We start from the raw sequence: 16,068 nt of genomic DNA, 5'->3' as shown, positions 1-16,068 counted from the left end.
CTGGGCCTTGAACGTTTCAGTTGTGTTGCTGTCTATAGAGGGACATGAGGGTGAGTAGCTAATTAATGACAGAATTTCCATTTTTGGGTGAAATATCCCTTTAAAAAAACAAAAAACAAGCAAATTTCACAAACAAAAACTACTAAAAATGAAAACAGAAAATCTTAACTTCAATCAATTTTCTATTTAAAAAAACTAATAAAAATTAGAAAAATACTCATGTTAAAACCCTCATCCGTCCCTAGGGTCATTTTGACCCAAAAGGTTTTTTTAAATAAATGTTAAAAACCATGTGTTGATCGTAACCGGTCCAAGATTTCTTAACTCTTGTCACACTTGCACCGGGAATACACAAATCATTTTTTGAGTGGATTCGAGGCGTTTAAATGGGTGCAATAAAAAAAAGTAACAAAAGTGTCCCTCGCGGTCATTTTGACCCGCATAGCCCCCGCGGGTCATTTTGACCCGTATAGGAATGAATGGAATTTACGAGAAAACTGCATTTTTCATTACATTTGATTTTTTTTTATATACAAAATCTGAGACAATCCAGTAAAGATTTATACCCAAACGAAGGGCTGAGACTACAGAATAACCCCAATGCAGAAAAAACTCACATACACACATGCACCAACACACACATGGTACACACACTCTCATAGAACACATTGTAATATTTTTCATGTTTCTGCTGGGATATGACTGTCATTTTTCCATTTTTTTTGACTTAACACAGTTAGATTTGAGTAATGTGGTGGAGACCAATGAGTTTATATCATATATGTTTCTGCTGGGATATGACTGTCATTTTTCCATTTATTTTTTTACTTAACACAGTTAGATTTGAGTGATGTGGTGGAGACCGAGTTTATATCATATTTATATTTTTAAAAATATATTATATATTTATTTCATATTTATGAAATTGTATGAATATACATATGTTTAGGTTATAATTCAGTTAGAATTTGTATTATTATTATTTATTTATTTATTTTAGATTTTTTTTTTTTTCAAGATATGGATTTTGTAATGTTTCAATATATATTTTAATCCATAAACAACCAAACTGAAGCTTTAAGATTATCTAATTTCTCATGTTTCACTTGTTTTGCTCAGTTAAAAATCTCCATAGGATCCTATGGATTGCATTTTTGTGGCTGTAACCATAAAATGCAATTTTATGTCATTTTTCCCACCAGATGGCATCAGAGACACTCAGTGACTCAATTCCAAGGCCATCTGTTGGTTTTTGATGAAATAGGACTGAAATTGTGTCTTTATTTTTATTTGTTTATTTTTATTTTTTGGTGAAATAATGTACAAAAACTGCTTATTTGCTTATGTTTTCTTAAAAATATCCAGAATAAAAAAGTAAATATGATAAAAAGCACCAAAAAATAATAGAAAAACCTACATAAAAAAAATTGAAAAAAAAAATGTTCCAATATAAGCTTTCTGGACCAAAAATAAAATTAGTGTAATTTTTGCCCTTCGGGTTATTTTGACCCGCGAGGGACACTTTTGCTATAGGTTCGGGAGGGATCGATGAGGGTTTTAAATGAACAAAACTTCAAATGAAAACAAAATATAAAAATGTTAACTATTTCAAAATATTAATAATATATAATACTCTGCATAAATAACTAAAACTACAAATTAATAAAAAAAACTAGAAATAAAACAAAAATAAAATGACTAAAATGTTAACAAAAATTAAAATGAAAACTGAAAATATTAAAGCTCATTCAAAATATTAATAAAATCATAATACACAATGATACTAAAATAACTACAATTAAAACTAGATTTAAAAATAATAACTATATCCACCTTTTTTTTTCCGTAAGAGCGGGCGCGGCTATTTGTAAATGTAATGGGTCTGGCTTCCGGCGTCATCCTCTTCCAGCTACTTTTAGCTGTACAAAACAGCTCGTTTTGCTGCTTGATATTGCAAATTGGTGTGTTTACTACATTATTTTAATGTATTATCTTAACTATGATCACACTGGTTTATAGTGTAAAAAGTTTTACCGTTTACTGCACTTTGAACCGGAAGTCTGGCACATTCACAGAAAACGACTTACTTCCGCGTTGAAAAATAAGGTCGATAGACATATTTAAAAAAAACAAACACACACACAACAAATATATTAAAATGTTAAATTTAAATGAAAACAGCGGCATGTGCTCCGGTTGTATTGTAAACAATGTCGTCAATATCGCTTATCAGTTTGAGCCCGATTGAGAAGCAGAGGACCAAACCCTCCTTCTTCTTTAGGAAGGTACAGTACACTTTTTGGTACCCAGTGCAACTTGTCCCAAAAGAAATCCACTAAACATGACTGAATCTTAGATAAAATATCTACTGGGGGATCTATGCAACTTAAACGATGCCAGAGAGTAGAGGCAACTAAATTAGTTATAACCAAAAGTCGTCCTTTATATGACATCTTTGGAGCTAGAAACTTCCACCTATCGAGGCGCCCTTTTACCTTCTCAAAAGCCCTTTTATCAGTTTGGGCCTCTTTCCTAGGACAATCACGTACAAGATGTCCATTTTCTTTACACCCGAAACATTTCATTGAATTCGTTGTGACATAAATCACATAATTGAAACTTTCATGACTAAAATTTAAAGTCAAATCCAACTCTTCAGTGTTGTCTTTTAAAATCATATAGACATAGCGTCGGAAGGACACCACATGTTTCAGCAGGGAAGATTTACTCCCAATTGCAATCATTTTTATTGTCGAAACTAATTTGCCATAACGCGACAGCATTTCCGCCAAAACCTCATTTGTTATAAATGGAGGCACATTCGATAACGTTACACGTTTCGACGGGGCTGAAAGGGGAAGCACCTGAGTAAAAATTCCATTAATTTCTACACCTGTTTCCACCAGTTGATTCGCCAATTCAATCGTCTTAACAAATATAACAACGGCACTATTCATCCTTGAGGCTGACAAAATATTCTCACAACCAATTAACGTACCTACAGCCAAACTACATTCCTCCACTCCAAACACTGAATCAATTTTGACCGCATGCCGTCTAGTTAAGTGGCTAAAGCTCTCCTTCCCTGGAAACGCCATGCTCCCAGTTTAAAAACTGGGAGCAAAGAACCCAGCACTTCAACCACTTCACCACTAATTACAAAAACAACAAAAAAATATATATATAAAGAAAAAAAGAAGGAAAGAAAGAATAAACACTAGCACCTCACACTCCTGCTCACACACTCCGCACTCAACGTTCCTCCCACTTACTCGCACATGCGCAAACAGACAGAGAGAGAGAGAGAGAGAGAGAGAGCGAGAGAGAGAGAGAGAGGCAGAGCGTGTGTAGAGCTGCGGACGCGAGGAACAGTATTAAGAACCGTTGCTTTAGAACATTGATTTTGAATCTTGTGAATCCATTGGAATCGTTAGAAAACAGAATCATGATTCATATAGCTATGAATAGATTTTTACGTGCACCTCTAGTTTTCTCTTCCTCTTCTCTAAAGCAGGTCAGCATGGCCTCGCCCCTTTTGCTGCCTTTTCCCAGGGGCGGGGTTTATCTGGGTTTGTGATGTCACGAACCCGGGAAGTAACTCGTTGTAGTCCCTACCAGCCGTTTTTGTAGGCATTAAACCGCCAGAATTTTAAAAGACGATATCTCCGTTTGCATTGAACTTTCAGCTTAGTAACTTTGCAGATATTGTTTATGCTCAAACAGCAACATTACACACTAACTAACGTTAAAAAAGTGAAATCGCAATCAACCACCCCTTTAACAATACTAACCCTGAATCTGGTTGTGTGCTGATCAGACATGAGCTGCGTCCCAAATCAAAGGCTGCGTTCTTCGAAGGATGCATTCAAAGACGATTGCGGCTCGACGAAGGCTGTTCCAGTTCGAGGCTCCTTCAAACGCAGCCTCGAAATCTTACTGAGATGCGATTTTATAGATGGTTAATACTTATTATGTACATAAATGGACCACGGTGAGCATATTTAGAAGGTTGTGCATATTTATACAGGTGGTGTTTAGTTTTCAGACAGTTTAATATCACCGTTGCTAGGCGACAAGACCAATCCTTCGTAGGACCGTCCCATTTCACAGCGCTCGGTCAGACCTTCACCCTCTTCGAAGGCGTGGCCTTTAAAGTCTGCAACCTTCGATGGATCCAGCCTTCGAATGGGGACACAGCTATTGAGTCTGTCTCCGGGTCAGTCTGTCAGAGACGCCCGTCGTCACGGTGACCAGCTGATGAGGAGGGACAGATTCTGGTAATTTCACGGTTTCCAGGTTTAAGGAAGTCAGCAGTTTTAAATGACACCTCACTTTCACACCACCTGAGATACGAGCGGCGGAAAGAGAAACCGAGACAGAGAAAGTTTGATTTTTAACTTCTCTATCATCTGCCAAATGCATAAATATAAACAAGAACATCGTGATTATTCAGATCTCACACACACAGTGACCGTAGGGAAGACGGGAGGAAATAGACCGAAAAGAGGAAACAGACAGAGAGAAATGAGATCCAGCAGAGATCAGGAAGCAGCGCCTCGGGTGGTTGGGTAATTACCATGGAAACGGCTCCGTTTCCCCGTGCATTATGGAGTGCATTTGTGTCCCTGAATGCAGCGTGCAAACTGTAGTTTCAAAACACGACAACACGAACACAGAATGAGAATAAGTGTTCACATGGTTCTAATGCACACTGTAGTACATATTTCTGAGTATGTACTAGATCAGCGGTTCCCAAATGTTTTCGTCAGCCAAATCCCTGTCAGCTACAATATTTACTTGAAGTCACTTTGAGATTTTGGCTTAATATTTCAATTATTTGGCAACCAATTTGCATGTTCACGGTTCTCTGATGTCAGTTAATGGTCACATGACATGCAGCTAAACAAATAAAATAATTGATCTTACTAAAGCTGCGTCGCAAATGATGCACTATACACTTATACACTATGTACTTATGCTCTATGCACTCAACCAAATTGGGATGCACCTTAAGAAAGTGTTTTATTTTGATTATTTTAAAATTATGTATTTATTTTCATTTTAATTTATTCCAAATAAAAGATTCTGATGTTTTAGTAAGTGTTTTATTTTATTTTTTTTTCAAATATTTCATATTTTTCAGAAATCTTTTTTTTTTTTCAATAAATCAAATTTTCAATTTTATTATATTTATATTTTAATTCAAAATGTTTTTTGGAACATTTATTTTAATGTGTTTTTATTCATTTATTTGTTTTAATTTTAAGTATTTCACATTTTTAGTAATTGTTTTGTTTTTACTTTCAAATAAAATATTTAATATTTTTAATTGTTTTATTTTGATGTTTTTTATATATATATATATATTTTTTTTGTATCTTATTTTGAATTTCATACTTTTTGATAACTGTTTTATTTTGTTTGTTGTTCTTTTAAAATTATGTATTTATTTTAATTTTTTCAAAATGTTCATATTTGTTATTCATTACATTTTTTATGTATTTATTTTATTTCAAATAAAATATGCTTTTTTCTTAAATGTTTTTTTTTTTTTGATTGATTTCAAATAATGTTTTTGCTAATTGTTTTATTTTGGTTGTTTTAGTTAAAATGTATTTATTTCATTCTTTATTTATTTTTACATTTTTATGATTTAATTAATAATTGGGTCATCAAAATATTGTGTCATCATATTATTTTTTCTGTTTTTCCTGTAGTTCAAACAGTAGATGATGGCGCTTGCAACACCGAGGTCATGGATTTGATTCCCAGGGAGTGCATAAACTAATCAGATGTACACCATGAATGCAAGTCTCTTTAGTTAAAACCATCTTCCAAATGCATAAAAGTAAATTCTCCTCCTACAGCTGTATCTTTCTGTTCATGTCAGGAATTATGGGTAATGTTTAAATCTGTTTAGCTGTATGCTTTACATTTGCACCTTCACTGTGTTCAGTTTTTTTTTTTGTTCAAGATTGAATATTTGTCCATTGCTCATCTCAGGTGAATATGAGTGTGTTGTGTTTATGGTTCACGATAGATGTGTGTGTGTGAGGATTGTGAATGCTGGATTGTGAGTCTGAATCCGAGCGTTTATTCAGGGAAAAAGGTTTTTCTGCTCTGTAAACAAACTCACCAGCTCTGTGTGTGTGTGTGTGTGTGTGTGTGTGTGAGTGTGTGTGTGTGTGTGTGTGTGTGTGCGTGCGTGTGTGTGTCTGTGTGTGTGTGTATTTAAAGGCCTGTGGTGTGTCAGGACCCCATCACTCTTGATTTGTGTGTTTGTCTGACACGGCCCTCAGTGTTGTGAGTAGCTCAATTACCCAGAACCCCCGGCTCAGTGGTTTATTAGGAGTGATGGAGGGATGGCACACATTGGACAGCATGTCTGCACCATTTCCCACAAGGCTGTTCACTTGCCTCTCCATCATGTAATTCACCATCTGGAGTGGCGGAGATGGACACGAGTGAACCGGAGGGATGAGAATGATCCACATCTGAGAAAAAAATGAGGAAGAGGCCTTTAATGAGGAGACGGAGGCTTTTATTTGCTATAATTAGAGCGTTTGGTTTGTTTGAAGTTTATATTGTGATTTCTTTTAGTTTCAGGTATGAAAGCAGTTCAGCTTCATCTACAGGAGTGAAGCAGTATAAATGGGATAAGTGTTTCTTCATCATCATCATCATCCTCAGATCAACAGAAGTGCTTTCAGAATAAAGATGCAGCTTCCAAAACACATACACGCCAAGAATGCTAGGTCTGTCTTTACCTGAGAGTCAAATGTTCTCACTAAAAGTGAAATGTTGAATTAAAATCGCTTTTTAACTTTTTTAAAAATGACTTATAAAATGACTTATTCTATTAAAATGATTTAATAGAAGGGATTTATATTTTTTATTTAAAATTAATTATATTTCATTATATCTTAATATTTTCTGAAACATTCTATATACACTAATGATCAAAAGTTTAAAATAATTGTTTTTTAAAGTTTTTGAAAGAAGTCTCTTCTGCTCACCAAGGCTGCATTTATTCGACCAAAAATACAGTAAGTACAGTAAAAATTTTGAAATATTATTACAGTTTAGAATAACTGTTTTCTATGTGAATATCTGTTAAACTGTAATTTATTTCTGTGATGCGCAGCTGTATTTTCAGCATCATTACTCCAGTCTTCAGTGTCACATGATCTTCAGAAATCATTCTAATATGCTGATTTGCTGCTCAAGAAACATTTCTGATTATTATCAATGTTGAAAACAGTTGTGCTGCTTCATATTTTTGTGGAATCTGTGATGCATTACATTTTTTTAGGATTCACAGATGAATAGAAAGCTCAAAGGAACAGCATTTAATTAAAATATAATTTTTTTGTAACATTATAAATGTATTTACTGCCACTTTTGATCACTTTAATGCATCCTTACTGAATAAAAGTAATAATTAATCATTTTTATTTATCTTACGTACTATATTGTATCATGGTTTCCACAAAATATTAAGCAGAAAAAACTCTTTTCAACAATGATAATAATCAGAAATGTTTCTTGAGCAGCAAATCGGCTCCTAAATGGTCCACATGATTGAATGTAAATCACATGATGTGCACAGGTTTCTGAGAGAGCTGGTTCAGGGTTTGGAGACAGAAAAACAATGGAAGTCTATGAGACGAGCTCTCTAATGTAGTTTCTGTGTGTGTCAGTTGTTTGCTGTAATATGAGCATAAGAGGTAATTGCAGATTTCATATCAGACCCCATTATGCCGTTTTACCGTATTAATTTTTGATGAGCATATGATTACCTTCTTCCTCAGAACACAACGTGGCTCTGTGGCTCCGGATGAATGAAGATCTGCTGGAGTTGCATTGATATATATGAGAATATAAATGAAATTGATTTTTTTAAAATGTGCATTTTAATATAATATAGTTTGATATACGTAAAGCAGTTTTATTTTCAGCCCACGGCCCTAAATCAAGTTTGATTTGTGGCCCTTCATAGTTAAATTCATCCCTGCATTAGGATATTCTAGACTGTGTCCCGCCTAATCGCAGCACTTCAGTCCATTTTGAAGTTTGTTTTGGTCTTTTTACTGACACACGACTCAATCTGTGACGTTTAGATCCTTTTTACTCGACGAATTCAAAGGTCAGCGTTCACCAGACTTCGCTACCAGTGTTTCATTGATATACTACTGTAGTTTTTGTTGAAATTAATTTTATTTTTATATTTTCTGTTTTCACTTTAATGTTAGCTTTATAGTAATTGTGTTGTGTTTTTGTCATTTTAGTTCATTTTATTTATGTTTTTAATGTCTATATCATTTTATAATTTTTTTATTAGTTTTATTTTATTTCATTTTATCGCTGGGGTATATTTGTAGCAATGGGCAAAAATACATTGTATGGGTCAAAATTATCAATCTTTCTTTTATGCCAAAAATCATTAGGATATTAAGTAAATTCCATGATTAATTCCATGAAGATATTTTGTAAATTTTCTACTGTAAATATATCAAAACTTAATGTTTGATTAGTAATATGCATTGCTAAGAACTTCATTTGAACAACTTTAAAGGCGATTTTCACAATATTTATATTTTTTTGCATCCTCAGATTCCAGATTTTCAAATAGTTGTATCTCAGCCAAATATTCTCCTATCCTAGCAAACCAGACATCAATGGAAAGCTAATTTATGTATAAATCTCAATTTCAGGTTTTGTGGTCCAGGGTCACATTTTAGTACTCAAAATAAAACTAAATGAAAATGGGGAATGTTACTTCTGCAACTAGATGAAATAAAATAAGGTGACTTTTAAAATTTCAGTTAATGTATATTTTTTAAATATTTTCTTTTAATTATAATGATATTTTGTAAATTTATTTTAATTAGTTATTTTTTGTTATTTTTACATGTAATTATTTTAGTCATTTTTTAATGGTTTTATTTTTTGTTTTAGTTAACTATAAAAACCCTGTGCGGGTGCTGTTTAACTCCAGGTGTGTTTAATTTCCCTGCTGGACTAAAGCTGCGGTTAAACTCGGCCTGAGCTCCATTTACTCCCAGTCATGTGCGCGTGAACGCAAACAAGCAGAAACACAAACACATGCAAAGAATTTTCATCTTTACTGTGTACACTGAAAAAAATGTACTAATTTTTTGAAGGTAAGTGGTTGCAATCAATTTATTTTAGCTACATTTAAATAAACAAATTTTGCTGAAAGTTAGTCAGCTAAATTTTTTTATTTAAATGTAGCTAAAATAAATTGATTGCAACCACTTACCTTCAAAAAATTAGTACATTTTTTTCAGTGTACACAGTAAAGATGAAAATTCTTTGCATGTGTTTGTGTTTCTGCTTGTTTGCGTTCACGCGCACATGACTGGGAGTAAATGGAGCTCAGGCCGAGTTTAACCGCAGCTTTAGTCCAGCAGGGAAATTAAACACACCTGGAGTTAAACAGCACCTGATTTGTTGGTAAAGTCTCATGGGAAACTCTCACACACACACACACAGACACACAGCGAACAGAGACACAGAGGAGGAGAGATGGATCCGTTCTGCTCTATTTCCATCAGGTCTCCTCTCTTTTTCACTGTCATATCTGACTGGATCTTCAAAACAAGAGCTGAGTGTGTGTTTGTGTGTCACAGCTCCACATGCTTCAGCTTTTGTCTCCACATTTACATACAATGGCACTGTTCTCCAATAGCATACAACATCTGGCCTGAATAAAGTACTGTTTCTGTTCGATATAAATGCAGTGAATGTAGATGCGTAACCTTCATGTGATCGTCCACCTCTGGAGACTGTAACTAAATATTACATCAGATTTTGTTTTGTATTCACCTTAAGTGTGCCGCCTTTGAAATGAAAGAAAAATGTTTGCTTAATAATTGAACTTTGTGAAGGACATCAACAGTAAAATTTAGAAAATATTAACAGGGGAATTCATAGTTTTGATGTTTAAAGCATAAAAAATTAAGATAATATTTTATCTAAAATATCTGATAGTTCTCAACACAAGAACAAGGGATAAATACATAAAATTAATAAAATAAGGCTTCTTTACTGGCATCTATGGTTCCACGAAGAGCCTATAACATCCATGTAATCTTTTCTTTGCGCGTTATTAAATTATTAGATTATTCAAATGTTCTTCACACTATGAAAAAAAAAACATTTTTTTAAGAAAGCATTTGTCTTTGTCTGTCCTGATGGACGGGTCCTCACAGAAGAAGCTCAGCCATTCTTCTGCAATCAAACATTCATAAAGCAAACGAGGCTCTGCTGTGGAGAACATCCACACAAATCAAGATCATCTCAAGACATGTGCACTGAGGTGAGTGACTCAGAGCTCATCACTTAATTAAGAAGGTGATTTGAGTCTAATTTAAGCAGTTAATTTCCTCCTGGCTTATGAAAGGGTGTGTCTGAAGATGTTTTTATGGTTTTCATCAGCTAATTCACTAGCACAATTAATAAAATCAACATGTAGCTTTAATAAAACGAGCACGCGTCTCATTTAAAGGCTCTTTGAAGAACACTAGAAATGTCTACATGCACTGTCCAAATGAATCCAATCCGATTTTTGTTATATAGTATTTATTAATATTTTAAATTGGCTTTTTTATATTTTCAGTTTTCATTTTTATTTTAGTTTGTTTTTTATTTTTAGTTAGTTTTTTTTGTATTTCTGTTTTGCATTATATTTATTTCAGTTTCAGTTTTAATTTTGAATTTATTTATTTTTTTATATTTTCAGCATTCATTTTAATTTTAGTGTAAGTTCCAGTAATTCTATGTGCTTTTGTCATTTTCCTTAGTTTTAGTATTTTATTGTTTCTATTTAGCTTTATATTTATCATTATATATTTTATATTTATACAATCTGATTGAGATTCAACAACCTTGCTTTTGTAATTTTTATTAGTTTTAGCTTTTTTTATATTTATTTCCATTTTAGTTTTATTAATTTTAGTACTTAAACATATTTTTTTATTTAGTTGCCATGGCAACATTTCTAATTTTCATTTAAGTTAAATTTTGTCATGTTTATTAGTTTTAATAAACTTTTTTTAGTTAGCTTTATTTTGGTTTTAATTTTAATATATTAAAGGGATACTCCACCCCAAAATGAAAATGTTGTCATTAATCACGTACACCCATGTCGTTCCACACCCGTAAAATCTTCGTTCATCTTCGGAACACAATTTAAGATATTTTGGATGAAAACCGGGAGGCTTGTGACTGTCCCATTGACTGCCAAGTAACTTACACTGTCAAGGTCCAGAAAAGTATGAAAAGCATCGTCAGAATAGTCCATCTGCCATCAGTGGTTCAACCGTAACGTTATGAAGCGACGAGAATACTTTTTGCGTAGCGCCATTTTGGAGAATATCCACTGAATGCAAGCAGCTTACGCGCTTCTGTGTCAGCCACGCCACAAGGATGCGCTGTTTTCATTCAAATCAAAGCTTAAATACACGTAGAAAATGTATCCTTGTGTCACGGCTGACACAGAAGGGCGTACGCTGCTTGCGTTTGTCTCATATTCTCCAAAATGGCGCTACGGTGATGCGAACAGACATAGAGGTGACGAATTGTTGAATAAAGTCGTTATTTTTGTTTTCTTCGCGTACAAAAAGTATTCTCGTCACTTCATAACGTTACGGTTGAACCACTGATGGCAGATGGACTATTCTGACGATGCTTTCATAATTTTCTGGACCTTGACAGTGTAAGTTACTTGGCAGTCAATGGGACAGTCACAAGCCTCCTTCATCCAAAATATCTTAAATTGTGGTCCGAAGATGAACGAAGCTTATACGGGTTTGGAACGACATGGGAGTAAGTGATTAATGACACAATTTTCATTTTGGGGTGGAGTATTCCTTTAACTAAAACTTTTTATTACTAAAAGGCAACATTTCTAATTTTCATTTAAGTTTTTGTCTTATAATTAAATTTTACCTTATTCCAGCTGTGTCTCAGTTAACGAAAACGATTTAATGGTTTGATGGAAATTCCAGTCGGATCGATTGAGGTGTTTACATGAAGGTTGCATGTTTAAACGTAGCCAGTGTCTGCTAAACAAATGCATGCAAAAGTATAATGCCCAAAAATGCTGTCTAGTTTGGTTTTGAGATACAGCCAGTTTAATTGAAGCTTCATTGGTTCATTTATCACCAGTAGAGGGACCAAACCCCTGCTCTCTCTCTCTCTCTCTCTCTCTCTCTCTCTCTCTCTCTCTCTCTCCAGTCGAGCCCCTGAACCAGAGTCAGACGCTGTTATTGGAGCAGGAAGCACACGGAGCACATGCTCTCTCGCTCACACGGATACAGGACCGTCACCTGTCTTCTCCTCACTGCTCCGCATCTGTGCTGGATTATCATCACCATCACACTCATCCATCAGGGACTCATCTAGCACTCCGCTCCGGACTCCAGACTGCAGCTTCATGGGAAAAACACTGGAGCAGCACCAGATGTTCCCGCACTACACCTGCTACTATCCGTCCTACGCTCACAGCAAGGTACTGTCTTCAGCTCAGTCTCTCTCTGATAGTGATGGATTGATTGACTTGATACTATTAGGACGAGTTGATTCACATTACATTACTACATTGATTCAGTGCAGTGTCAATGTTGCTAAATTAATCAATTATAAAACAAGTTCAGTTTTAAAGTTGCTCAACAGAAGATAATAGTCTCATTCAGTTCAATTTAGTTCAACATTAACTCCAACTGTCAATGTTGCAAAATTCAGTAAAGCAATTCAGTTCCATGATGATTCAGTTCAGTTCAAGAGCTGTCACTGGTGCAAAGTTCAATTATGAAACAAATTTAGTCTCTAAAGCAGCTCTACAAAACACAATGGTGTTGTAATTCAGCTCAATTTGATGTTGATTTAATTCAGTTCAGTGACGGTGTCAATGTTGGAAAATTCATCAATTATGAAACAAATTCAAAATCAACTATAAAGCAGCTTTAAAAAAAGGCAAGTGTCATTTAGTTGAAAAACCAATGTTTATTCAATTTAGTTCAATAAGTGTCAATGTTGCAAAGTTAATCAATTATGAAACTAATAACATTTACAATAAAGCACCTCTATAGAAGACAGTAGTGTCATTATGCAACTCAATTTAGTTATGTTGATTCACTTTACTTCAATAAGAGTGTCAGTGTTTCAAAATTCAATTCTGAAACGATTTCAGTTTCAGCTGTAAAGCGGCTCTACAGAAGACAACAGTGTCATTATTCAACTCAGTGTAGTTTATTTTGTTGATTCAGTTCAATGACAGTGTCAATTCAACTATGAACAATAGTTTATTTATTCAAATAAATGCAAATAAACATAAATTGACTTCAGTGTTTGAGGTATTTCAGTTTCTTTTTTTATTTTAACACACACACACACAAACAAACACACACCTCATAACTCTTGCTCAGTGAGACACAGTGTCAGGGTAAGTAGAGCATCACATGCATGTTTACTCAGTGCTCTAAATGTGGACATTGCAGAGACTTCTATTGTTTTTATACACAGCTAGTTACAAACACTATGACCTAACCCTAACAGAAAACGTTTAGCGTTTTTTACAATTTAAAAAAACGTATTTACTGTAAATCTGTATTTTTATATTATTTTTGTAAATGAGGATAGTCTCAAAAGGTTTTATAAATATCAATTTATCTTTGAATATTTAATTTTTTTTTTTGTTGTTGTTTTTTTACAGATGAGGATGTCCAGAAAAGATTTTATAAAATATATAAATGTATTTGTAAATATTTATCTTCTTTTTATACTCTTTTTACAAATGAAGACATACAGAAAAGTTTTTATAAAATATATAAATTTATTTATAAATATATATTTATTCGCTTTTTTTTAGTGCTGTTTTTACAAATTAGGGCATACCCAAAAGATTTTATCAATATTTAAATTCATTTATAAATATATATTACTTTATTTTTGTACTGTGTTTACATTTGAAGATGTCCCCAAAAGGTTTTCTAAAATATATGAATTTATTTATAAATATTTATTTACATTTTATACTGTTTTTTTTTGTTTGTTTTTTTTACAAATGAGGACATCCCTAAATGGAAGTTTTGTCAGGTTTACCCTCATTTTCTCATTTTAGGGAATAAATGTGTCCCCAAAATATGGTTCAGTAGACACACACCCCCTCTCTCTCTCTCTGTGTGTGTGTGTGTGTGTGTGTGTGTGTGTGTGTGTGTGTGTGTGTGAGCGTATTTTTGCTCATGTTCCTGAAGAGGTTTTAATGATGCACATATGAAATACTGCACATCTGTGTGCTGTTAAACACGGCCTATAAACACACAGCAGATGTTACGAGATGACGTTTGTCAGCTGAACAAGGGAAAGTCACATGATCGTTTCACAAAAGTACCATGGTCATACTATAGTACTTGGATATATATATCATAGTATTAAATGACTGGCATATTCATATAGTAAGGTAATACCCTGGTATCATGTGCAGATTCTTCTTCATTCTGTTTGTGTGTTTAAGATTGTTATAAATTCATCCAGCGTCTCTGAACATTCAGTCAAACGCAGAAACTGTGACACTGAACACTGACCTTTAATATCTGATCAATAGAGGGCGGCAGCACTGCGAACGTTAGCTGTGATTTCCCATGATTCTCCTCTGAGACCAAACTCAAATGAAACATTAACACATCTGTGACATCTAACTTTGATATCAGAGTTTGGTCAGTGACCTCTGACAGCCTGTACACACACACACACACACACACACACACACACACACTCTAGCCTGATGACCTTCAAGACTCACACACACACACACACTCACACACACACACACACACACACACACACACAGATTAATTTGTCTGCTATGGTGCTTTACTGTGACTTCTTTTAATATAAATATTTTTATAAACTGCTGTTCGGAAGTTTGGGGTTGGTGATATTTTTATATCTTTACTGTCACTTTTGATCAATTTAATGCATCCTTGTTGAATAAAAATAACAACAAAGTTTTACTAACCCCAAACTTTTACAGCATTAAATCACAGGAATGAGATTAAAAAGTGCTATAAAATAAGGAGTCATTTACTGTCCTTCAGACATCATGTATTAATGTCCTAATAGAGCGAGGAGACGTCGGTCACTGGTCTGGGATCAGGCTAAAAATATTCCTGTAATAAAACAGCCTAGTAAAAGATGGCATCAGTTATTAAGTCATTATATATGCATATGCTAATGAGGGACACAAAGGACGTGTGTTTAGCAGAGCGACCTTCATCCTCAGCCAATCAGATTGAGTCTCATTCTTCAGGAAGTTACAGTCACCATCCAGACAAACCGAATAAAAACAAGCCACTAAAAATAGTTTCACACCCCTTATTGAGAGAGAACGGATGAGATCCAGTGTTATTTTAGTATTGTTTACATATTATTATAGTATATATTTTATGTATTTAGAAATTAATATTTTGAATTGGCTTTTATTTTTATATTTTCACTTCTCATTTTTAGTTTAATTACTAATTTTATGTGCTTTTGCCATTTTTATTAGTTCTTTTTAAAAATATTTATCATTTTTATTTTTCAGTTTGTTTTCAGTTATTTTAGTAACTATTAATTGTAGTATTTCAACTTCAACTTATTTCAGTTAGTTGCCAGAAATATTATTGTTAATTTATATTATATTATTATTTATATAACATTTTAATATTAGGTAGAAACTTTAACTAAATGCATATTGGAAATGTTACCACATTTCTAATTTTCATTTGGATTCAGTTTTTCATCCAATATTTATATATTTATTTTAACTTTATTTCAATTAACAAAAACATTTTTGTAAAAATAGTTTGTTTTATTTTGATTTAAACTTTTCAGCAATTTTAGTACTTCAACTCAAACTTGTTTCAATTCATTGCAAAAAAAAATTTATAATATTTATATCATAGTATTATTTATATAAAATGTAAATATTAAATGAAAAACTTTAAGTAAATGGATATTAGAAATGTGTGTGTGTGAGTGAGTGTGTGTGTGTGAGTGAGT

The 16,068-nt window shown here is 33.5% G+C and overlaps 1 protein-coding gene and 1 long non-coding RNA gene across 2 annotated transcripts in view; one reads left to right on the top strand and one right to left on the bottom strand.

Moving 5' to 3' along the window:
* Window positions 1-2,532: 2,532 nt before the first annotated feature.
* On the bottom strand, window positions 2,533-3,168 carry LOC107665089 (uncharacterized). The gene is made up of 2 exons (XR_001631517.1): window positions 3,130-3,168; window positions 2,533-3,099 (listed from the first exon to the last, which is right to left on the bottom strand). It is a non-coding gene; the product is annotated as an uncharacterized LOC107665089 (long non-coding RNA).
* Window positions 3,169-10,300: 7,132 nt separating this feature from the next.
* The window catches only part of LOC107665085 (RNA-binding motif, single-stranded-interacting protein 3-like), a 42,717-nt gene continuing 36,949 nt past the window's right edge, over window positions 10,301-16,068 (top strand). The window contains exons 1-2 of the mRNA XM_016455839.1: window positions 10,301-10,342; window positions 12,262-12,535. Of these exons, the coding sequence (XP_016311325.1) occupies window positions 12,461-12,535 (75 nt within the window). The 5' untranslated portion in view covers window positions 10,301-10,342; window positions 12,262-12,460. The remainder of the gene's footprint in view (window positions 10,343-12,261; window positions 12,536-16,068) is intronic.

Source organism: Sinocyclocheilus anshuiensis, unplaced genomic scaffold (assembly GCF_001515605.1).
Source record: "Sinocyclocheilus anshuiensis isolate Anshui unplaced genomic scaffold, SAMN03320099.WGS_v1.1 scaffold439, whole genome shotgun sequence".
Lineage (NCBI taxonomy): Eukaryota > Metazoa > Chordata > Actinopteri > Cypriniformes > Cyprinidae > Sinocyclocheilus > Sinocyclocheilus anshuiensis.
Note: the sequence above shows the minus strand (reverse complement) of the source record. Positions and strands in the feature narration are given on the sequence as shown.